The 26732-nt window shown below is 33.2% G+C and overlaps 1 protein-coding gene across 2 annotated transcripts in view; it reads right to left on the bottom strand.

The window, feature by feature from the left end:
* Positions 1 to 26732, bottom strand: part of LOC145307444 (band 7 protein AGAP004871-like) — a 111065-nt gene that overhangs the window by 57039 nt on the left and 27294 nt on the right. For both annotated transcript variants that reach the window (XM_080149887.1, XM_080149888.1), the window contains exon 3: positions 24474 to 24520. In XM_080149887.1, the coding sequence (XP_080006013.1) occupies positions 24474 to 24520 (47 nt within the window). The remainder of the gene's footprint in view (positions 1 to 24473; positions 24521 to 26732) is intronic.

The raw sequence follows: 26732 nt of genomic DNA, 5'->3' as shown, positions 1-26732 counted from the left end.
CTTGATCAAGCATTATCCTTATATCCTTATAATAAAGTAACAGGACGTCTGTTATTTGAACTGTTTGTTTGTCTGTACCAAAGGATCTCTCTAACCACTGAACCAATAGGGTTCTCCTTAACAGGGTAACTTCTCATAGGTCCTGGGAAGGTTTATGACTATTTTTTTTTTTTTGGGGGGGGGGTGGACCTCCCAAGAGAAATCACAAATTTTCAAAATATTCTCAAATATTTATAGAGACTTGAACTAACATAGAAATTGGACAAATAAAAATGGGTCTTGGGATTCAACGGAGCTAGTGTATATAAAAGTAATGACAGCCAATTAGTGATAATTGAAGAGAAAGCTACACTTAGAAAATGATAGAAAGTTCCTTGCTCTACAAAACTATCTCTACATCACAATAAAAGTAAACCAGCACCTGTCGTGCTAGAATAGAATGCCTGTTTGATGTCAGGTTTGTGTCTGTTCTCGTAATGTGTCATACTAGAGAAGTAAAAAATGGTACCTACTGTCTGGAAATTATTATACATAGTGAGATGAGAAGGGAATGCTTTGGCCCATGAACAGGCACAACTCATTACTATGCACAGTCAGGACTCCCAGACAATCAAAGTACATGCAATCAAAGTGTAAGATTACTATTTTCTATTGCCCTAAAGAGTATCACATCCCATTACAAGCAGATGATACTCTGGCTTCTCTAGATGATAACTTAAAATTGAAGGAGAATTCTGCCAAAGGCAACTCTACTGTTCATATTAGATTCAATAAATACACTTCATGAAATGTAAAGTGTCTCGTTAATTAAATATAAGTAGGCATCTGTCAGTTCTTTATCAAAATGTGATTTAAATTGCTTTTTAGGCAGATGACTTAATTTTGTAAAAATATTTATTCATGAATGTAATGAACTGAATTATATGAATTATGATTATAGAAACTTGAATTATATAATATATAGTATGTCTTTAGGAACTTGAATTTTATGAATTTTGATTATATGGACTTGATCTATATCCTATTATATAAAGTAGTAGTCTTTTTCTTTGTCTGAAGATTAAGATTTCATTAACTACTGAACTGATTAAGTTCTCATTTCAAGGAAAGTTTCATATAGGAACTGTGATGGTTTAGGCTATTTTTGTTTTTAGATTTAAGCCATAGGATGGTTTTAGAATATTTTTTTTTTTAGATTTAAGCCATATTAGGGTTTTAGGCTATTTTGATCTCCTTTAAATACAGAGCTCCTAGATGCCATTCACAGTCTCTAGTGAATTTTTTTAATTTTTGGGTATGTTTCTAGGCTACTTTTCTGACATTCAATATTCCTTTGAATATAGAGCCCCTAGGTAATAGGGGCACAACGAGAAAGCCTAAAATGTCAGGTGTGACGTCATAAAAATCCATCTCTTTTTTGTGGTTTTTTGGGGGTTTCCCAATTCTCTTCTCATCCTCCCTTTTTAGATGTATCTTTATGACGTCACATGTGACATTTTAGGCTTTCGCGACGCAACTGCCAGTATATTTAATGAAATAGAATTGGACCTGGAGCCCCTGGGTCCCCACCCACCCCTGGCCCTCCCCTGTCCAAAGGAGAGCTCTCAGCTGTTGTACAATCTGTGAAGTTTACCTAAATTTAAAAAAAGGATGACAACATCTATAAAAGTGAAGCTAAGAATTGGTAGGACAAACAAACTTTATTAATTGTAGAGTTTCTGAACTTAATAATCATAATATAAAGGCATAAAAGATAAAACAATATTGTAAGTAAATTCATTTAAAAAAACTAATTAAATCCAATATAATGTTTCAGAACATACTTACATTTTTAAGGTCGAAAATTGATATCACATTAAAATTTACTGTTAAAAATAAACATGTTTAAAATAAACGTACGAACATTCTGGTAATAATTATAGAGTTGCTATGCCTTCTAAATTGTACCAAATTACTAGAGGACTCACCATGAATCATATTTTTGTTTTAGTTAAAACCTTTTTTTATTTGGGCCAATTTGTTTTCTAGGGGTGATATATCTTGGAACAGTGGCGGTACCCTCTCCCAAACAAGTTATAATCCTCCCTATGTCCTATGAGAAGCTACCCTGTTAAGAAGAACCATATCGGTTCAGTGGTTAGCAAGATCATTTGGTACAGACAAACAGACAAACATCCTGTTACTTTTTATAAGGATATATTATGAATCTATGAACAAATTTATCCTTGGTAATATTATAAATTACTTACCGTCGACCTTTCTCTGGGTAAAGTATTATTGTTTCTGGAGTTTGGACTTCTTCCGTCCATCAGATTTCTTGTGGCCAATCAGAGGCGCGGGATTATCTACATTGATGTTTTCTCAACCAATCACGAGTTTGAATTAGATATCCTTGGCCAATCAGAGGGCAGTATTTGAGTTTCTTAACCAATCACAAGCAAGTTGTTTAGTTCTGACCAATTAAAGAACTGTATTCTTGCAGCAGTAATTCTTCTTGTCCAATCAGAAGACAGTGTTTCAATCTGAACCAATCAGAAAGCAGTATTTCATTCTAACCAATCAGAAAGCAGTATTTCAATTTAAAACAATCAGAAAGCAGTGTTTTAACCAAATACATATTGTCATTTTCAAATTGTTTTCATTTGATCTAAAAAAGTTATATTATACTAACTGTTCTATCAATCTATCTATCTGTCTATCTATGTGACTGGCTGTCTATCTATCTTACTATCTATCTATCTATCTGTCTATCTATCTGACTGTCTGTCTATCTATCTTTCTATCTATCTATCTATCTATCTATCTATATATCTATTTATAAATCAATCAATCTATCTATATATCTGTCTATTTATCTATCTATCTATCTATCTATCTATCTATATATCTATCTATCTATCTATCTATTTATCTATCTATCTATCTATCTATCTATCTATCTATTTATCTATGTACTGTTTAATTAGAATAATAGAATTTATTTATCGGAAAATATTTCTTAAGAAATTTTAACTAAAATATTTTTGGGTGTTTCGTCAATGCAGCAAATGTTTTGAAAATATGGCCCTAGCCATGGAGGGAGGGAATATTGGGCCGTAAATTACACTGGTACCCAAAGTTTTATAATCAAGTTATCTTGTTCGTCGGCTCAAAATTTGATTGATTTGTTTCAAGTTAGTAGTGCCCAATTTTTTAACCAATTATTATATTGGTAAATTGGGGGGGGGGGTGTCCCACCCCCCAAGAAAATAGCTTAAAACCACCACAGGACCAATAGGTATATACCCTGCAGAGTAGAATCCGATCGCTTCTGTGGTTACCGAGATCTTAAGTGACAGACGGACAAACGGACGGACGAACAGATAGACATCAAGCTACTTTGTATTATTGATGACAACATCCTTAAAAGCAAAAACGGTAGGACAAAAGAACAATAATACTTATAGAGTGTCAGAACTGAATAAACAGAATATTAAGTTATTTGTCTCAGCAAAAATTTAAATTTATTATTATAAAATTGATTAAGTATGGACAATATCTGTTTTGATTATAATATTATTGTCCGAGAAATCAATATTCCAAAATTTAAATGCTTAGTATATTAATTATGCATACAAATTTGTTGTTAAAAAAGTTAAAAACCAGCATGTTTTTAATGGACGTACAGACTTTTTAAAAAAGATTATTGAGTTGCTACGCTTTCTATGTCATACATAACTGTTACAGGAAAGTTTAAAATCAATAGGACAATTCTAACATGTCTTACTAAAAGAGTTATATGTTACGTACGGACATACGGACAGATTGACCCTATAGAAAAGCCTCGCTTTAAAAAAAAATAATTTATGAGCAGATTCTCATCTATATTACAAAGTAGAACGATGTCTGTCTGTCCGTCTGTCCGTCTGTCCGTCTGTCCGTCTGTCCGTCTGTCTGTCTGTCTGTCTGTCCCTTAAGATGTCAGTAACCACTGAACCGATCGGATTCTACTCTTCAGGGTATATACCTATTGGTCCTGTGGTGGTTTTAAGCTATTTTCTTGGGGGGTGGGACACCCCCAACCCCCCAAAAACAAAAAAATCCCCCCCAATTTTTTTTTTTTTTTGCTTAAGATTTCCTTGGTCCTTTAACGAATTTCGCCTTAATTTTTTGTATCACCTCTTGGGGCAAAGCCCCTAGAGGCTAGGGGCGAAGCCGCTAGTTATATAAAAAGCAGTAAGTTTTTTGTCTGTGGGTTTTAGGCTATTTTCCTTTGAATACATAGCCCCTTGTTGCTAGGAGTTCATCTACTAAAATCTTATATAGTAGTTAAAAAATCTGTTGTATTTAATTATTTTACAAAAAATCTCCCAACAATTATAAAAATAATCTACCAATCACAATCTTTAATATATTTGAAACACACAAACACAAACGGATACAGATAAGTAACACCCAAGGATCTAAAGGGATAAGACATTGGTTGATAAATTGATGTACCTCCCCATTAAAGATACACATAATTACCCCTTCTCTATATTAAAATTAGTGGTTAAAACATTTGGACACTCAACTTAATTAAAATTCAATAAAAACCCCCAAAGATGTTAAGCCAAGATATTAGAAAATATCATTATAAAACTTTTGGGACTAGTGTAATAAACAGCCCAATGTCCCCTCCCTCCCTGAGTAATATCATTTTTAGTAGCGAAGCTACTTGATAATTTGAAATGTTCGTATGTATGTCTGAAACATTTAAGGGGAAACATGATTTTCTCGGCTCCTATTCAAGATAGACATCTGAAATTTTTAGTGAAGATTCCTATGACATATGCCCATAAAGTCTATATTTTGTTTAGTCCATCTGTCTGTTATTTGGGGTGCTAGACCGATCCTAAAGGTTGCGCGATTTTACAGGTTTCGTGATTTCCCTATTTTATCAAGTTTAATGTTTATTGTATGACACTGCTTTATAGTGATTTTTTTCCGGATATCCATTCATAATTTTTAAGCTTCTCTACTTATGGCTGTTGACATCCTTGTTTTATTGGAAAATATCAAGAAAATTGGGGTATAAAAGTCACCACCAATAAAAATTATTACTTTTTAGAGATTATATTAGAGGCTGAGATCTAAAGGGATAAGATAATGGCCGATAAATTGATATACACTCCCAATGATGATACTTAAAATTACCCCTTCTATAGATTACAATTAGTGATTGAAACGTTTTGACACTCAACTTAATGAATGAACCAAAATTTTTAAAAAGTTGTCAATCTAACGAATAAGACAATGTTATTGTAAAACTTTGGGGACTAGTATAATAAACAGCCCAATGTCCCCTCCCTACCTGGATTAGAGGAGGGTTTTCAGTAGCGAGGCTACTCTATATAATTCACTTTGTTTGTCCGTCAGGGTCCTACGACAAACGCAGGAGTCCCAAACGTCGGAGTGGACACTTAACCTAACCTAACCTATCTTAGACCATCTTATAGGTTTTTTTAAATGCCTTACCCCTGCGGGGGTTCTTATTTGTTTATTCATAACTTAACCTAACCTAATCTGTATAGAAATACTTAATCAAATTAATATTTCAACACTCCTGCGTTTGTCCACTCCGACGTTTGGGACTTCTGCGTTGTCCTGGAACCTCCGTCAGTCCATTATGGGGGGATGGGGTGTGTGTTTTTCTGTAAATCATCATGGGGGATGTACATCAATTTATCGGCCATTGTCTTATCCCTTTAGATACCTGATTTCCAGCGATGGAGGGGATATTAGATTTTAAATTTTACTGGTACCCAAAATTGTATTCATTGGCAGAAAACTTTGGGTACTTTTATTAAATTTTAGTGCGAACACAGTAATAGTGTCTGACTGATTATGACGTAACAAAAAAATTAGCCAATGAGAGGCCACTATAAATTTTACCATTGGTCAATAACGGCCTCTCATTGGCTATTTTTTTTGTTACGTCATAATCAGTCAGACACTATTACTAAGTTCTTTTAGTGCTTAAACTTTACAACCAATGATTTTAGTCTTGGAAAGGGTAATTTTGTCTATCAACTCATTGTCTTATCCCTTGAAGTCCCTGCTGATTGGATGGGGTTAGCGTTATTTTAGCCAGCTGCGAGTATCACTTTATCAGGGTACATGAAAATCTGGTGCAACATCCAAGTAATAATATATCGATTAGATAGATTTAAACTTTTTAATTTAATAGTTATTTAACGCATCGTATTATAGACAGCTTTCAACGAGATAACAATGATTAATTACTATAATAAAACCAGTTTTGTTACACTAAGGGGCCAAAGTTCCAGTCAAACAAAACTGGTATTAATGTTATGATTTTAATTTTAATATGGGTGGAAAACTGTCTGTAATACGATGCTATACATGATTTTTCAATATGGCTGAGAATCAGTTCTAATCCAGCGGATAGCAATTAGTTTCGAAGCCATACTGTAAAATATTTTCATATTTATTATCCGTTAAAACGTTAGTATCTTTATAAAAGCAAAGCTTTTTATATAATTATGTTAGTATGTCCGTAATATATAGGCCTGATCGGTAATTTAATCATGTTAGAATTGTCCTATCAATTTGAAACTCTATAATTCTTTTAATAGTTTTAAAGTTTTCTCAATAAGAAAATAATTATATTATTTTTGTGTGCCTTATTGTTCTAGAAATTAAGTTTATAATGTAATTAGGATTGGGCTGTTTTTATTTACACTCGTCCCAAAGTTTTATAATAACATTATCTTAGATCCCTTTTAGACTTTTAATTTTACTTGTTTAAAAATGCATATTCGTATGATTAAAAAAAATAGATTGTACCTTGAAAAAAACAGGTAAATTCGAGATTAACAAAAAGCTATGCGTTCCCGCCAAAACCAGTTTAATAATCCAAAAATCCAGGGATCTAAAGAGATAAGACAATGGCCATTAAATTAATGTACATCCCCAATGACGATACACAAAATTAACCCCTGTGTAGCGTAAAATCAGTGTTTGAAACGTTTGAACATTTAACCAACCAATCAAAATTCACTAAAGTTGTTGAGCCAACTAACAAGAAAACCTTTTTTTATAAAACTTTGGGGACTAGTGTAATAAACAGCCCATTGTCCCCCCTCTCTCTGCCAAAAATCATATAAATATAATAATAATATCATACAAAAAGTTGTTATCAAAAAGTTAAAATAAAATAAGCATGTTTTAAAAGGACGTACGGACTTTCTGGTAACGATTATAGAGTTGCTATGCTTCCTAAATGGTACCTAATTGTTATAGGAATCATCGTTCAAAGTTTAGGATTGATAAGACAATTTGAAAATGTCTAAATCAACAAAAAGAGCTAACCGTTACAGACGTACGGAAGGACGGAATGGTCCTAATCATAGAAAAGCTTCGCTTTCGACAAAATTTTTGTCTTTTTAATTTATTTTCCTTTTGTTTGGAATTTTTGTTCTGTTTTTCAATTTAAACAAATATTTACAAGGATCTGCAGGGATAAGACAGTAGACGATAAAATAATATACATTCCCAATGATGATAAACAAAGTTATCTCAAAATTATCTAAATTTGGACACAACTAAACAATCATAATTCAATAAAAGTACCCAAAGTTTTTAAGCCAACAAATAAGTTAGTATAAAACTTTGGGTACCAGAGTAATTTACGATCCATTGTCCTCTCCATCCCGGATAGACAGACAGACAGACGGACAGACAGACAGAAGAAAAACGGACGGACAGACAGACAGAAAGACAGACAGACAGACAGACAGACAGAAAGAAAGAAAGAAAGAAAGAAAGAAAGAAAGACAGACAGACAGACAGACAGACAGACAGACAGAAAGAAAGACAGACAGACAGACAGACGGATAGATAGACAGATAGACAGACACACAGACAGACATACAGACATACATACAGACATACAGACATACAGACATACATACAGACAGACAGACAGACAGACAGACAGACAGACAGACAGACAGACATACAGACGGACAGACAGACAGACAGACAGACATACACACGGATGGACAGATAGACAGACAGACAGACAGACGGACAGACAGACTGACAGACTGACAGACTGACAGACTGACAGACTGACAGACAGACTGACAGACAGACAGACATACAGACGGACGGACATACAGACAGACATACGGACAGACAGACGGGTAGACAGACAGACAGACATATAGACATACAGACATACAGAAATACAGACATACAGTCATACAGACAGACAGACAGACAGACAGACAAACAGAAAGACAGACATAAAGACAGACAGACAGACAGTCAGACAGACAGACAGACAGACAGACATACATACAGAAGCTACGTATCTTATAGCAGGGATCTAAAGGGATAAGACAATGGTAGATAAATTGATATACATCCCCAATGATGATAATTAAGATTACCCCTTCTGTAGATTAAAATTCTTTCATGAAAAGTTTAAACACTACAACTTTAATTAAGATTCAATAAGTACCCAAACTGTTTGAGCCATCGAATAAGATAATATGGTCAAGTATATAGAACTTTGGTTACCAGTGTAATTTACAATTTAATGATCCCTCTCTCCCTCAATGTAAGGCTAAGAAATAACTTTGGGTACCAGTATAATTTTCAGTTCAATGTCCCCCCCCCCTCCATGGGAATTATTGATTTTCAACATCAGATTAGGGACTTTTGGCTTTTTATTACACCAGTCCCCAAAGTTTTCTTATTTGTTGGCTTAACAACTTTTGGGACTATTGAATTTTAATTGGCTGGTTCATTAACTAAGTGTCGAAACATTTCAACCACTAATTGTAGTCTACAGAAGAAATAATTTTGTGTATCATCAATGAGAATGTACAACAATCCATCGGCCATTGTCCTATCCCTTTAGATTATTTTATTTTAAAAAGTTTCCCTTTTCTATAAAAAAGGAAAAGAAAAAAGTAAAAAAAAGTTGGTTATGACTTCCGCGTTGTTTGCATTTAATGAATTAAATAAAGCAGGGATCTAAAGGAATAAGACAATGACCGATAGATTTATGTACACCCCTAATAATGCTACACAAAATTACCCCGTCTTTAGCTTCAACTTAGTGGCTGAAACGCTTATACTCTCAACTTAGTGAAGCAACGAATCAAAATTAATTAAAAGTCCCCAAAGTTGTGAGCCAACGAATAGGAAAACGTTATTGTAAAAGTTTAGGGACTAGTGTATTATTATTTACGACATTTGAAAAAAAAATTGGAAGATATAAAAAAAAAATTCGAAGATTTTTTTATTATTTTTTCAAAGATTTACAAAATAAACATTGAATAGTTATTTTGCATTGTATTTTAAACTTTTTAACCAATAATTTATCTACAGAAGTTATAATTTTTGATGGGGGTATATAATAGTTATTTCTCGCATCGTATTATAAACAGCTTTCCGCGGATATAAAATGTACAATTACAAGATTAAAAACAGTTTTTTTTAGCTCCAAGATGCTGAAGGCACCGGCTAAAAATACAGGTTTTAATCTTATGACTGTACATTTTTATATTCATAGAAAACTGGATATAATACGATGATAGATGTTATTTTTCAGTATGGCTGAGAAGTGGTTTTAATCCACCAGATATTAACTTTCTATAACTCTATAACCAAATCTTAATATCCGCTGGATTAGAACCAGTTCTTAGTCATACTAAAAATCCATGTATAGCATCGTATTACGGACAATTCTCCTCGTATATCAAAATAACAATCATAAAATTATTAACATAGTTTTGTGAGCCTTAGACTTTTGCCCTATTAGGCTAACAAAACTGGTTTGAATACTTTAATTTTTTCATTTTAATATCCGCGAACAGTTGTCTATAATACGATGCGATAAATAAATATCGTATTAATGTGGAATTGATAAAAAATGACATTTTTTTCAAGGGATCTAAAGGGATAAGACAATGACAAATTGATATACAATAATATATCCCCAATGATGATTTCAATTAGTGGTTGTAACGTTTAGACACTCAACTCCATAAACCATCCCATCAAAGTCCCCAAAGTTATTATAAAACTTTGGGGACTAGTGTAATAAACAGCGATTTTAATTTTTTTTATCTTGTGGAATTGATGTTACATCAGACAAAATATATTTAAGACAATTTTCTTTCTAACAATAGAACTTATTTAAGGGGGAATCAGGGATAAGGCAATGGCCGATATATTGATGTACATCCCCAATGATAATACACAAAATTAACCTTTATGTGGAAAACATTTAATGGTTGAAACGTTTGGACACTTAACCTAATAAAAGTCCCCAAAGTTGTTGAGCCAAAGAATACGAAAACGTTAATATTATAAAACTTTGGGGAATAGTGTAATAAACAACCCAATATCCTCTCTCTTATTTAAGGCATAATATACAGAGAGAGAGGGGACAATTGGCTGTTTATTACACTAGTCCCCAAACTTTTTTCTAACGTTTTCATATTCGTGGGCTCAACAACTTTGGGAACTACATTAAATTTTGATTAGTTGGATCATTAATTTCAGTGTTCAAACATTTCAACCACTAATTTTAATCCACATACCATTATTAACCATTGTCTTATCCCTTTAGATCCCTGCATAATATATCTAGGGTTATCAACACCCATCAGACAACCAACCCTTTGATTGCAAAACCTTTGTCTGAAACGTCCTAACTGTGCCTGGTAATGAGTTGCGCCTGTTTTGAGTCAAGGCATTCCCCCTAATTTATTTTGCACATCTGACATTGCAGCAATATGAACCATTTTAGTTTTTGATTATATATTTTTTAGAAAGCTAACTATATCCTATGAAATTCAACTATTTATAGCTAACTTTTTATATATTTAAAAGCGAAGCTTTTCTATAATTAGGGTCGGTCCGTCCGTCCGCCCGTCCGTCCGTACGTCCGTAACGGATAGCTTTTTTCGTTAATTTAGACATGTTAGAATTGTCCTATCGATTTCAAGTTTTGCATGGTGATTCCTGTAATAGTTAGGTACGAGTTAGAAAGCGTAGCAACTCTATAATCATTACCAGAATGTCCGTACGTCCATTTTAAACATGTTGATTTTTTTTACATTTTTAACAACAAATTTGTATGTGACCTAATTATCCGATTGGTCTGATTTTTGGTATACTGATTCCTGGGACAACAAAGTACAATTTTATAAGCGAAGCAACTCTATAATCAAGTCCTAAAAATGTAAGTATGTCCATAAACATTATCCTGTATCAAGCAGTTTTTCAACAAATTTACTTACAATTTTGCTTTGACTCTTATACATTCGCATTCTGATTATTCAGTTCTGACATTATACAAGTGTTAATGTCCGTTTGTCCTACCGTTTCAGAGCTTCGCTTTTATGGATGTTGTCATCCTTGTTTACATTACACGAGAGAAGAATATTTTTACACGAAATAATTTACTTAAGAAAAGCTTTAACCTATGATATGCGACAATCTATACAGAGAGAGAGGGAACAATGGGCTATTTATTACACTAGTCCCCAAATAACGTTTGGTTGGCTTATTAAGTTCTGTGTTTAGATGTTTCAACCACTAATTTTACGCCAAAGAAGGTGTAATTTTGTGCATCATCATTGGGGATGTACATCAATTTATCGAATATTGTCTTATCCCGCTAGATTCCTGCTTATAATGCGAAAGAAATTAAATAAATATGCCCTAAAATCTGTACAATGTTTCAACCAATGACATAGTTGGTTTTTCCCTCCGCTTTTATCCTATTGGATGTCAACTTTTTTAAGTAGCAAAGCACACAAAATAGTGGTTGGACAAACGTACAAAGTGAGTTATGTTCAGCTTTATCTCTTTTTTTTTCTTATGACAACTGAACAACTGTTCTATAACTACCTTTCTCCGTTTGTCCATAACTTTTGTGCTTCACTTCTTATAGATGTTGTCATCCTTATTTTTTTTTGTGGTTTTAAAGACAGCTGAGAACCGGTTCTAGTCCAGCGGATATTAATTGGTTTCGTAGCAGAAGTCCAGAAGATAAAAATTTCTGGGATCTTAAGGAATAAGACAATAAGACGATAAATGATGATTAACAAAATTACACCTTCTTTGTTCATCAATTCATCGGCTATGGTCTTATTCCTGAGAATCTATGCTCATCATTTTCAGATACGATAAAGAATCACAAAAACAAGGATGACAACATCCAAATAAATCAAAGCTCTAAAATCAGAAGGAAGGATAAACGAACATTAACACTCGTAAAGTGTCAAAATTGAAAAGTTAAATATCATATCGAAAAAATGTACATTAATTTGTTGCAAAACTGCCTAAAAAAGCAAACCTTATTTTTAGGCCTTGATTTTGGAGATGCTTTGCTTAGTATATTGTACCTTGTTGTCTAAGGAATCATTATTCCAAAAATCAGATGAACAGGATAATTACATCATACAAAAATTTGTTGCTACACATTTTAAATCATACCTTACTGTTATAGAAATCATCATGCAAAGTTTGAAATCAATTCTAACATGCCTAAATTAACGAAAAGAGCTAACCATTACGGACGGACGTTTAGACCGAGATACAGGATAATGTTTATGGACATACTAACATTTTTAGGACTTGATTATAGAGCTGTTTCGCTTGTATATTGTATTTTGTTGTCCTAGGAATCAATATACCAAAAATCAAATAAAAAATTTGTAGTTAAAAAAGTAAGACAAATAAACATGTTTAAAATGAACGTACGGACATTCTGGTAGTGATTATAGAGTTGCTTCACTTTCTAAATCGTACCTAACTACTAAAGGAATCACCATACAAAGTTTGAAATCGATAGGACAATTCTAAAATATCTAAATTAACATATAGATCTGTCCGTTACGGACGGACAGACGTTCAGACTGACCCTTATTATAGAAAAGCTTCGTTCGAAAAAAAAAATTAATAAAAAAGTTTTTTATTTATAATAGAAACTTTAACTAAAGAATAAATTATCAATTGTAATGTATTTAGGTGAATTATCATAGAGAGAGAGAGAGAGAGAGGGGACAATGCGATGTTTATTTCACTAGTCCCCAAAGTTTTTAATAACGTTTCTTATTCGTTGGCTTAACAACTTTAGTGAATTGTGATTGGTTGCTTCATTAAGTTGAGTGTTTAAACGTTTTTATTCTACAGAAGGGATAATTTTGTGTATCATTATTGGGGATTTATATTTAAATTTATCGGCCATTGTCTTATCCCTTTAGATCCCTGAATGTAAAATTACAAATTAATTAGGGATAAGACAATGGTCGATAAATTGATGTATATCCCAAATAATGATACACAAAATTATCCCTTCTGTAGATTACAATTAATTACAATAAAAAATCCACCTAATACTAATAAGAAAACGTTATTATAAAACTTTGGGGGTTTGTGTAATAAACAGCTCAATGCCCCCCCCCCCTTACAAACACTTAAAGAAAACACACACACACACACATACACACATACACATACACATACACATACACACACACACACATACACACATATACACATACACATACACATACACACACACACACATACACATACACATACACATACACATACACACACACACACATACACACATATACACATACACATACACATACACACACACACACATACACACATACACAACACATACACATACACACACACACACATACACATACACATACACATACACATACACACACACACACATACACATACACACACACATACACATACACACACACATACACACATACACATACACACACACATACACATACACACACACACATACACACACACATACACACATACACATACACACAAACATACACATATACACAGCCACACTCAAATACACAAACACACACAAATACAAACATGACTTTCAATTTGAAGTTTGATTATTCTCACTTCAAGTTGAATAAGTTCGACATTATTGCAGGGAACCAAAGGGATAAGACAATGGCCAATAAATTGATGTACATCCCAAATGATAATTCATAAAATTACCCCTTCTGTAGATTACATTTTAAATTTCAGCCCTTTGTTTGCATGACCTTTGTCTGAAAAGTCCAAACTGTGCATGGTAATGAGTTGCACCTGTTTATGGGCCAAGGCATTCCTCCTATTCTACTATTGATGTCATATGTAGGTATCAGAGAGTGAGAAGACATTGAGCTGTTTATTACACTAGTTCCCAAAGTCTTATTGATTGGTTGTTTCATTAAAATAGGTATTCAAATGTTTCAACTACAAATTGTAATCGACAAACAATTTACAAAGCTGTTATAAAACTTTGGGGACTAGTGTAATAAACAGCCCATTGTGTCCACTCTCTCTCTCTCTGGTTTAACATAGTGAATTTAGCCAACTGACAAACTTAGGAAACTTTCAAAATCCCCCCCAAAATTTATCTCATTCTCACAAACACAAAAAATAGAAAAATATAACTGTAGAGTGTCAATAACCTCATACAGGCGGAGATGCTGTCCATGACATGAAACGCCATGGTCCAACAACTCAGCAAATGCGCTACGTGTTGAGCCACGGTAGCGGATTAAAGTATCCATATACCATTTCTTCATCAGGGAGAAAGGGAACAATGGTATGTTTATGTAGCTATCCTATTAAATAAAGTAGTAAGCTTTATTTTTGAATAGTCCCTTTCGTGGCAGCGCCCCTATTTTTAAAATGGCTTTTTATAGGTTATTTTAGATTAGGTTCGGTAATATTGGGTTAGGTGATTGCCTCACAGGGTTAGGCAATTGGCCCCGCCTTGTTAGAGCCCCACGCAGGGGCCAGAAAATACTGTGAAAATACGAAGGAATCACTCCTTGCCATGAAAAGGACTATACCTGAAATATTTTAAGTATCCACATACCTTTCTTCATCAGGGAGGGAGGGGACAATGGTATGTTTATCCTATTATATAAAGTAGTAAGTTTTATTTTTGTCTGTAGCAAAATATCTGACTAACTGCTGAACCGATATAGCTCTCCTTAACAGAGTAGTTTTTTTATATTTTTTACACCATTGTTTATTATCCCCTAATGCCAAAATCTTGGTGGGTGAATAAAAAGGGAAGAAGGGGACAATGGGCTGTTAATTACACTAGTCCCCAAAGTTTTATGATAATGTTCTCTTATTTGCTAAATTATGATTGATTGGTTCATCAAATTGAGTCTCCAAACGTTTCTACCTCTAATAAAAATCTACAGAATGGGTAACTTTGTGTATCTTCATTGGGTATCTTTTTTATTTATTGTTTTATTGAGTGTTTTGTTCATTGTCTTATCCCTTTAGATCCCTGGTGATTAACCACACCCTGCAAGAAAACCCCCCAATCTAATTATGATTCTCTATTTAATATACATACAATTACAATGAATCGAATGTAGCGATATTTTTCTTAACGAAATACTAAAAAAGTTAACTAAATATGAAATAGTATTTTTTGGCGCATCATATTATAGACAGCTTTTCGCGGATATTAAAAAAAATAACTCAATTAACCCTTTTGTAGATTTCAATTATTAATCTAGAAACAACTATTTACAATTGTATATAAGTACCCAAAGATTTTTTTAAGATAACATAGTTATAAAACTTTGGGTACCAGTGTAATTCACAGTTTTGACACAAAAATTTGTGAACTTATTTTTCTTTTTATCCCTCCATAACTAACACTTATCTTCCCCCCCCCAACCTCCTCTAAAATTTAAATAGCTACTACTTTTCACAAGGAAGGGGAGGGGACTTTGAACTGTTTATTACACTAGTCCCCAAAGTTCAGCTTAACAACTTTGGTGAGTTTTATTGAACTTTGATTGGTTGGTTTGTAAAGTTGAGTGTTTAATTTGTGTTTGTCATCTTTGGGGATGTACATCAATTTAACGGCCATTGTCTTATCCCTTTAGATCTCTGACTTAGATCCCCTCGCTTTTCTCATTCAGAATAAAAATCTTTAAAAAAAAACAAACAAGGATGATAAGGATAACAAATAAGGAGCAGAGCAAACATAAAAATCCAGGGATCTAAAGGGATAAGACAATGGCCGATGAATTGGTGTACATCGCCAATGATGATACACAAAATAATTCCTCGGGTAGATTAAAATTAGTGATTGAAACATTCAACTTAATGAGCCAACCAATCATAATTCACTACAGTCCCCAAAGTTGTTTAGCAAACAAATAAGAAATTTTGGGGACTAGTGTAATAAACAACCCATTGTCATCTCTGGAAAAACTTATTTATAGCATCGTATTATATCCAGTTTTCTACGCATATAAAAATGTAAATATTAAAACCAGTTTTGTTAGCCCGTGCCTTCAACATTTCGGGGCTATCTAAATCTTATAATCTAAAATTTGTATCTGCGGAAAGCTGTTTATAATATGATGCGATAAATATTTGTTTTCAGCTACAAGTTTTGCTTTATTAAAGTACATGATATTCTGGTGTAAGATCCAAGTAATAATAAATACATATATCAGTTTGAGCTTAACCCAAATACAGAACAATTCTAGGTAATAAATAGTTATTTATTCATATTTATTTGAATCCGGTGGATAGGAACCGGTTCTCATCCATACGAAAAAACTATGTCTAGCATCGTATTATATCCAGCTTTCTACAGATATAAAAATGTACAAACATAAGATTAAAACCAGTTTAGTTAGCCCGTGCCTTCAGCATCTCAGGGCTAAACAAACTGGTTTTAATCTTATAATCTTACATTTTTATATCTGCTGAAAGCTGTTTATAATACCATGCGATTAACAACTAATATATTTCATCTGAGCATCGGTTAATATATATAATTATTACATGGATATTATAACAGGGTAAAAATTGTTGTCAATTTAAGATGCTGACATGGAAATCATTTATTGGCCAATTCTTTCATTCAATAGGAAGGAAGGGGATGGGGTTACTGGGGGTGTATGAAGGGTATTGTTATTTTAGCCAGCTACAAGTTTCTTTTTATTAGTGTACATGATAATCTTGTGTAAGATCCAAGTAATAATAAATCCATTCATAAGTTTAAGCTTAACCCAAATACAGAGCAATACTAAGGAATAAATTGTTGTTTCTCGTATTCATTCGAATCCGGTAGATAGGAACCGGTTCTCATCCATACGTCTCCGAGTATAAAAATGTGTAATCATAAGATTAAACCCAGTTTTAATCTTATAATTGTACATTCTATATCCGCGGAAAGCTGTTTATGATATGATGCGAAAAATAACTATTATCAGTTTGAGCTTAACCCAAATACCAAGAAATAAATAGTTATTTTTCACATCGTATTACAGACAGCTTTCCGTGGATGGTTACATAAAAATAATAATTCCAGTTTTGTTGACCCATATGGATCTAATCCCCAAGCTACCAATAATATTATTATTTATATTACGATACTATACATGATTTATTTTTCAATATAGCTCAGAACCGGTTCTAATCCAATGGTTTCAAAGCCAAAACTTTGAGTCCTATTATAAAATTCTTGATTGGTTGATTCAAACTAGCAGTATCTAAACTTTTCAACCATTAATTTTAACCTAATTAGAACAAGAAGGGCTTATTTTGTTTATCAAAATTGGGGATAAACATCAAAAATCTATCTTTCATTGTCTTATCTCTTTAAGATCTCAGAGAGGGAGGGGACATAGGACTGTGAATTAAACTGGTACCCAAAGTTTTATAACCACTTTATCTTAATAGTTGCCTATAAAAACTTTGGGTACTTTTATTGAATTTTCAATGTTTGGTATAAACAGACAAAATTGTTATTTCTCGCATCGCATTATAAACAGCTTTCCGCGGATATAGAATGTACAATTATAAGATTAAAACCTGTTTTTTAGCCTTGAGGTGCGGAAGACACCGGCTAAAAATACTGGTTTTAATCTTATGATTGTACAGTTTTATATTTGTAGAAAACTGGGTATAATACGATGCTAGACATAGTTTATTCGTATGGATGGGAACCGGATTCGAATGAATACGAGAAAAACGTTTACCGTTCCTTTTTTCCGTGTTTTAGATATTGTCTTTTATTTACTTATTTTATTCTGAATAGAGAACATTTTTCTTTTTTACAAGCGAAGCTTCTCTATAATTAGGATTTGTCCGCAGGGATCTAAAGGGATAAGATAATGGCCGATTAATTGATGTACATCCCCAACGATGAAACACAAAATAATCCCTTTTGTAGAATACAATTAGAGGTTGAAACGTTTGGTCACTAAAATTATGAACCAACCACTCAACAATTCATACAACAACAAGTCCCCAAAGTTGTTAAGCCAACAAATGAGAAAACTTTATTAAAAAACTTTGGGGACAAGTGTAATAAACAGCCCAATGTCCCCTCTCTCGCTAGTTGGTCCGTCCGTAACAGTTAGCTCTTTTCGTTAATTTAGAATTGTCCTATCGATTTCAAACTTTTTGCATGATGCTTCTTATAACAGTTAGGTATGATTTAGGTAGCTTAGCAACTCTATAATCATTTAGAGAAAGCCATACAACATGCTGATTCTTTTTCCTGTTTTAACAACATTTTTGTAAAATATAGTTATTTGAATATACATGTTATAATTATCCTATTGATTTTAATTTTGCATGCTGATTCTTATGACAGTTAGGTACAATTTAGAAAGCTCAGCAACTCTAAGAGTCTATGATCGTTACCAGAAAGTCCGTCCGTCCAATTAAAGCATGCTGATTTTTTTACTGTTTTGATCAAAACTGTATATATGAAATAATTATCCTTTCCATCTGATTTTTGGAGTAATGATTCCTAAGACAACAAGGTACAATATCATAAGCGAGGTGTCTCTGTAATCAAATCATAAAAATATCATTTTACTGTATTCTTTTGTCCTTCTTCTGATCTTAGGGTTTTCGGTTTTATGGATGTAGCTTAGTTACTCTATAATTAGTATCTGTCCGTACGTCCGTCCGGCCGTCCGACAATTGCCGATAAATTAATATACATTCCCCATGATCATACACAAAAATACCCCTTATGTAAATTTTTTTTAATTTGTGTCTGAAACGTTTAGACACTCAACTTAATGAACCAACTAGTAAAAAATCAATAATAGTCCCCAAAGTTATTAAGCCAACGAACAAAAAATGTCACAATAAAACTTTGGGGACTAGTGTAATAAACAGCCCACGTACTTTAACTTACAAATTTCAGCAGGTAAGAGAGGGGGGGGACATTGGACTATAAAATACTCTGGTACCCAAAGTTTTACGACAATGATATTTGGGTACTTTTGAATAGTTGGTTTCAGCCTATAAATGTCCAAATTTTTCAACAATAGTTTTAGTTTAAAGAAAGGGTAATTATATTCATTATTATTGGTGTTGTATATCAATGTATCTTTAAGGACCTATGAGAAGTTTCCCTGTAAAGGAGAACCTTATTGGTTCAGCGGTTAGTAATTTCCTAAGCTACATAAAAACACAAATACATACACACACACACACACACACATACATACACACAAACATACACACATACATAAACACACACACACACACACAAACACATACACAAACACATACACACAAACATACACACACACAAACACATAGACATCCTGTTATATATTTAACTAGAATCTAGCCTAAAACCATCCAGAGACCTATAAATAGCTTCCATAAAATGAATAATTCAATCGATTAAGAAGTTATTGATCGAAATCTTAAGCTAGAGACAAAAAAAAGTTTATATAATAGCCAATAGGATTGAACTGTTTTAATTTAATTATTTTTAAAAAATGTGCTTCGTGCTATTTAAGGATGTCATCCTTGTTCGTTTGATCAAATATGCAGGGAGGGAGGGGACATTGGACTGTTTTTTACACTGGTTCCCAATGTTTTATAATAAGTTGACTTAACAACTTTGGGGACTTTTTATTGAGTTTTGATTTGTTGGTTCATTAAGTGTTCAAACGTTTTAACCACTAAGTGTAACCTAAAAAAGGGTAATTTTATGTATAATCATTGGGCATATACATTAATTTATTGGCCATTGTTTTATCCCTTTCGATTCCATAAAAATTTGTACTTTGCCATTTATAGATGTTGTCATCCTTGTTAAGTAAGATATATGAATTAAATGATACGTAAAGCTAGAAAAATATTGTACATTAAAATTGCAACAAAAAAAACGCATAAAGTTGAATTAGGGATCTAAAGGGATAAGACAAGGGACGAAAAATTGATGTACATGCTCAATGATGATAAACAAGATAAACCCTTCTTTGCATTAAAATTATTGGGTAAAATTACTAACCAATATTAAATTATCAAAAGTGATTATAAAACTTTGGGTACCAGTGTAATTAATAGCCCAATCTCGGCCTAAACCACGTCATAAGTAAAGATGTTAAATTTTGTAAAAGAAATTAAAATGATTACTTCAGGTTAGGTTAGGTTTAAAAAAAGTTTAGTGGCTAAATCTATAATTAGTAATGTATTTTCTGGCATTCATTCAAATCCGGTGGATAAGAACCGGTTCTCATCCATACTATCCATCCAAAAACTATGTCAAGCACATCATATTATATCCAGCTTTCTACGAATATAAAAATTTACAATCATAAGATTAAAAAAAAAATTTCTAACCCGTGCCTTCGCGTTAACTATTCTCGCATATATTCGAATCCGGTGGATAAGAACCATCCATACGAAAACACTATGTCTAGCATCGTATTATATCCAGCTTTCTACGAATATAAAAATGTGCATCATTAAAACCAGTTTTTTAGCCAGTGCCTTTGTACATTTTATATCCGCGGAAAGCTGTTTATAATACAATGCGAGAAATAACTATTATCTATTATCTATAGATCCATCTATCTATTATATATTTATCTATCTATCTATCTACCTATCTAAATATAAAACTAGCAATCTATTTATTTTTAGATCAAAGTATCTATCTATTTATCTATCTATCTATCTATCTATCTATCTACCTATCTATCTATCTATCTACCTATCCTTCTATCTATCTGACTGCCTAAACTATCTATATATCTATCTATCTATCTATAGTTTTGTCTATAAATCTATGCGTATTTAACTATTCATCTATCTAAGCTATCTATCTATCTGTGAAAACCCGCGACCGTGGCTCAACACGTAGCGCATCCACTCGTCGTCGGAAAGGTGATAGGTTCGAATCTCGGTCCGAAACCGCGTCATAACTAAAGTCGTTAAAAAAATGGTTCCCACTGCTACTATGTCAGTTGCGCGACGTAAATAGTTAGAGTGGGGGGATACCTATATATCTATTTTTTATAGTAAAACAACGTTTTTTACTTCAATTTTATCTATCTCATGTATTTAATGGTAGTTTGAATTTAGCAAAGTGTTTAATAATTGTATACTATTTAATAAAAATGTTTAGAGTTTTTAGTAAAATAGTATTAAACCAACCAAAAGAGATTTATAGAGCTTCCCTGAAAATGATATATAAATAGCCCCTAGAGGCCTATACATATAAAAAAAAATTATAACAAGTAAATTTGTCTTTTATCTCTAACAGCACCCAACAAGAAGATATAATATCTTAATTAAGAACAGACGGACGTACGGTCAAAGTGAGTTATAGAGTTGATTCGATTAAAATAAAATATTTCACTGTATAAAGATATGAGTTTGGCTCAAATACTTTTCATAAACTAAGGGGAATGGAGAGAGAGAGAGAGAGAGAGAGAGAGAAAGAGAGAGAAAGTTATTTGTATTTTGAGAGAGAGGGAGAGAGAGAGAGAGAGAGAGAGAGAAAGAGAGAGTAAGAGAGAGAGAGAGAGAGTGAGAGAGGTGAGAGAGTGAAAATATATAGAGAGAAAAAGGTTGTAGAGAGAGAGAATGAAAGAGAGAGGGGAAGAGTGTGAGAGAGCGAAACATATTTAGAGAGAAAGAAATAGAAAGAAAGAGAGAGAGAGAGAGAGAGAGAGAGAGAGAGAGTAAGAGAGAGAGAGAGAGAGAATGAGGGAGAAAAATATGGAAAGAGTGAGATAAAAGGGACAAGAAGGGAGGGAGAGCAAAACAGAGAGAGAGAGAGAGGGAGAAAGGGAAAGAAAATAAGAGAGAGAGAGAGAGAGAGAGAGATGTAGAGAGAGAGAGAGAGAGAGAGAGAGAGGTAGAGAGAGGTAGAGAGAGAGAGAGAGAGAGAGAGAGAGAGAGAGGTAGAGAGAGAGAGAGAAAGAGAGAGAGAGAGAGAGAAAGAGAGAGAGAGAGAGAGAGAGAGAGAGAGTGAAAGACAGAGTGAGCAAGAGAGAGAGAGAGAGAGAGTGAAAGACAGAGTTAGCAAGAGAGAGAGAGAGAGGTAGAGAGAGGTAGAGAGAGAGAGAGAGAGAGAGAGAGAGAGGTAGAGAGAGAGAGAGAAAAAGAGAGAGAGAGAGAGAGAGAGAGAGAGAGAGAGAGAGAGAGAGAGAGAGAGAGAGAGTGAAAGACAGAGAGAGCAAGAGAGAGAGAGAAAGAGCGCGAGCAACTTTTAGAATTGAGCGGACCAAAAATACGAAACGTTATAAACCCGTATTTGAGTGCGTATTTCCCGCATTAAAAAGTGGCGTAATTTATCGCACTTTTTTCCATCTGTTAAATATAATGGATATAGGATATACGTGGATATATTGACAGGAGAAAATTTGTCGTCAATTTAGCTTGCTAATATGGAACTAATTTATTGGCCTGTTCATTCATTTAGTAGAAGTGGAGGGGAGGGGATGGGGTAAAGGGGGTGGATGGGGTGTATTGTTATTTTAGCCAGCTGTAAGTTTATTATTACAGAGAACATGAAAATCTGGTGCAACATCCAAGTAATAATATATCAAATGTTATCAAAATACTTAACATTTTTCCTTGCAACGAACGTTTTTTAACGGATAGCCCTCTACCAAAATTTAAAAATCGTCCTAGCGATTTTAAACTTAGCTTAAATATTCTATTTATAAGAATGCTACTAGTTGCTTTGCCCCTAGCATCTATAGTAGAGGAAATATTATAATATTATAAACTTCGGGTATAGTCCCTTTCGTGGTAATTCCTCTTAAGAGGCGTTTCTTAGTACTTTTACTTTCTCCTATTTCTAGCTCTTGCGGGGCAATCACATAACATAACTTAAAATAACATATAAAAAATACGACGAAACGCCCATATAGACGCGCTGCCACGAAAGGGACTATACCCGAAACTTCATTGTAAAAATAAGGTTACTGAGATCTTAAGCTTCAGAAAAACACAAACATCCTGTAAATAAAGGTATCTATAAAAGGATTCAAAATGCAAGGACATATATTTTTTTAACTCTTATTTTATACATCTTAATTGGAACTGATGATCTATTTTTATAGAGAAACATATGTATTCATCAATAAAAAAAGTTAAAAAATTAAACTGTGTTTATACATATAATAATATAATATAAAGTGGAATGATGTCTGTCCGTCTGTCTCTCTGTCTGAAGCTTATGGGTCCTGATATATATAAGTATAAATATCATATAAATAGAAAAATTGAAAATATACGTGGATATTATGACAGTGGAAAAATTATCATCAATTCGTTCATCCAGTTGGAGGGGAAGCGCTAAGTGGGAGTATCAATATTTTAGCCTGCTGCGACTTTTACTTTACTAGAGAACATGAATATCTGGTGTAAGATCCAAGTATATATTATATTTATTTTATCCTATCATATAAAGTAGTAAGCGTTTTTTTGTCTGTCACGAAGGATCTCGCTAACCGCTGAACCGATATTGTTCTCCTTTACAGTGAAGGTTCTTATAGGTCCTAGGAAGGTTTTAAACTATTTTTGGGGAGGGTGTCTTCACTCCCCTGCCCCCCCCCCCCATAAAAATATTTTTTTACTCTCTTGAAACTCAAATTTAAAAGGGGATGAGGTCGACTTTTCCCCCTCCTACCTTAAGTGCCCCTAGAGGCTTCTAGGGGGCGTAGCTGCTAATTTATATATAAAGGCAACGTATATTGACAAACAGACTAACGTACAATATGGGCGTGTGTGTGTGTTTGTGTGTGTATGTATGTTTATAGGTAAGCATGTATGTATGTGTGTGTGTTAGAATTAGATAACAAATTTAAAACAAGAAAATTCTTTCCAGTATGGCTTCGAAACCGATCAATATCCGCTGGATTAGAACCAGTTCGGTCGGCCATACTGAAAAATCATGTATAGCATTGTATTACTGACAATTTTCCACGAAGGATAAAAAAAAACAAAAAAAATGATACCAGTTTTGTTCATCCGGGCGTTCGGTGTATTGGGTCATATAACCAAGTTTTAATCTTTTCATTTTAATATCCGCGTAAAACTGTCGATGATACGATGCAATGCATATAACTAAGAACAAGAACATGCGTACTTACATGAAGTCAGCTCACTTGGTCTTCTATCATCTTCTGAGAGTCCAGTACTAGATAGATAGATAGATAGATAGATAGATAGATAGATAGATAGATAGATAGATATATAGATAGATAGATAGATAGATTAAATAGGTATAATAGAAAGAAAGATAGATGGATAGATAGATAGATAGATAGATAGATAGATAGATAGATAGATAGATAGATAGATAGATAGATAGATTAAATAGGTATAATAGAAAGAAAGATAGATGGATAGATAGATAGATAGATAGATAGATAGATAGATAGATAGATAGATAGATAGATAGATTAAATAGGTATAATAGAAAGAAAGATAGATGGATAGATAGATAGATAGATAGATAGATAGATAAATAGATTGATAGATAGATCAATCATACATCCAGTTACTTTACCATTTATAGATAAGATTATATGTAAAAGTGCCATGTAGATTGGGGGATTGGACATTTGATTGTTGATTATACTGGTACCCAAAGTTCTAGAACAACGTTCTCTTATAAATCTTTCAAAACTTTGGGTACTTTTATCAAAAACAAACATTTTAATTTACAGAAGGGGTAATTTTGCATCAATTTATCGTCCATTATCTTATCTCTTAAGATAAATTTGAATCAACAAATTTTGTCATATATAAAAGATGTTCTTTTTCAGTTTCTATTCTTGGGAGAAAAATTGTTATACAAATCATGTTTACCATAAAAAACGAAAAATAATAAAAAGTTTTAAAATCAGCATGTTTGGACGTACGGACATTCTGATGACGATTATAGAGTTATTACGCTTTCCAAACTATACCTGACCATTACAGGAATACCCATGCAAAATTTGAAATTAGGAGGACAATTATAACATGCCTAAATTGCCGATAATAGCTATCCGTTACGGACGGACGGACATACCATATTTTGAGAGAAGGCTACGCTTTTAATATTTGTAAAAATTCTTTGAATATAAACTAGGTCTTTCTTTTAAGCAGTGAGGGAGGGGATATTGGGCTGTTTATTACACTAGTCCCCAAAGTTTTATAATAACGTTTTCTTATTCGTTGGCTCAACAACTTTTGGTACTTTTATTGAATTTTGATTGTTTGGTTTATTAAGTTGAAAGTCCAAACGTTTCAACCACAAATTGAATCTACAGAAAAGGTATTTTTGTGGGGATGTGCATAAATTTATCAGCCATTGTCTTATCCCTTTAGATCCATGGATTCTTTTTAGTATTCAGTGTTCATATGTAGATGAAATGGCTATACAAATAGGGCTCCATACCACACTTTTATTCTTCACTAGCGGCTACGCCCTTAGAGGCCTCTAGTGGCAATTGCACTAGGGGGAGATATTGTTGTCCCCCCCCCCTATTTTCAATTTTAGTTCTTAGAAGAAAAAATTAGGAAATTTTTTTGGGGGGTATGATTTCTTTTAGTTGGTGGTACCCTCTTCCAAAATAGTTATAAAACATTCCCAGGACCTATGCGAAGCTACAATGTAAAGGAGAATCATATCGGTTCAGCGGTTAGCAAGATCCTTTGGACACACAGACAGACAAGTAGTATTATCAAAAGCGAAGCTTTTCTATAATTATGGTAGGTCCGTCTGTACGTCCGTCCGTCACAGAGAGTTAGCTCTTTTCGTTAATTTAAACAGGTTAGAATTGTCCCATCGACTCCAAACTTTGCATGATGATTCCTGTAGTAGTTAGGTACAATATAGAAAGCGTAGCAACTCTATAATCATTACCAGAATGTCCGTACGTCCATTTTAAACATGTCGATTTTTAACATTGATCTGTAAATTATACTAGTACCCAAAGTTTTAAAACACACAATCTCTCATTTGTTGGGTACACAATTTTGACCCTTTTAAAACTAAAAGTGTATTAACTTTTCAACCAAAGACAAACATACTAGCGGGAGATTTAAAACATATTTTTTAGATATTAGTAGATTTTGTTTTTACCGTTGGAAGATTTTTTTCTTCTTTCAAAATTAATTTTAGATAAAATATAAAACTTTTATTTATTTCATTAATTTTATGTAAATTAAATATATCCTAAAAATAGCTTTTTTTGTCTGTAGCAAAAGATGGATCTCTTTCAATCTCACTCTCTCTCTCTCTCTCTCTCTCTCTCTCCTTCTTATTCTTTCCCTCTCTCTCTCTCTCTCTCTCTCTCTTTTTCTGTCTCTCTAACTTTCGTTCTTTATCTCTCTCCCTCTCTCTCTCTCTCTCTCTCCTT

The sequence above is a fragment of the Acartia tonsa genome, chromosome 15 (genome assembly GCF_053477335.1).
Source record: "Acartia tonsa isolate MP-2025a chromosome 15, ASM5347733v1, whole genome shotgun sequence".
Classification (NCBI taxonomy): domain Eukaryota; kingdom Metazoa; phylum Arthropoda; class Copepoda; order Calanoida; family Acartiidae; genus Acartia; species Acartia tonsa.
The sequence above is the reverse complement of the archived record's forward strand: the minus strand, read 5'-3'. Positions and strand labels throughout refer to the sequence as shown.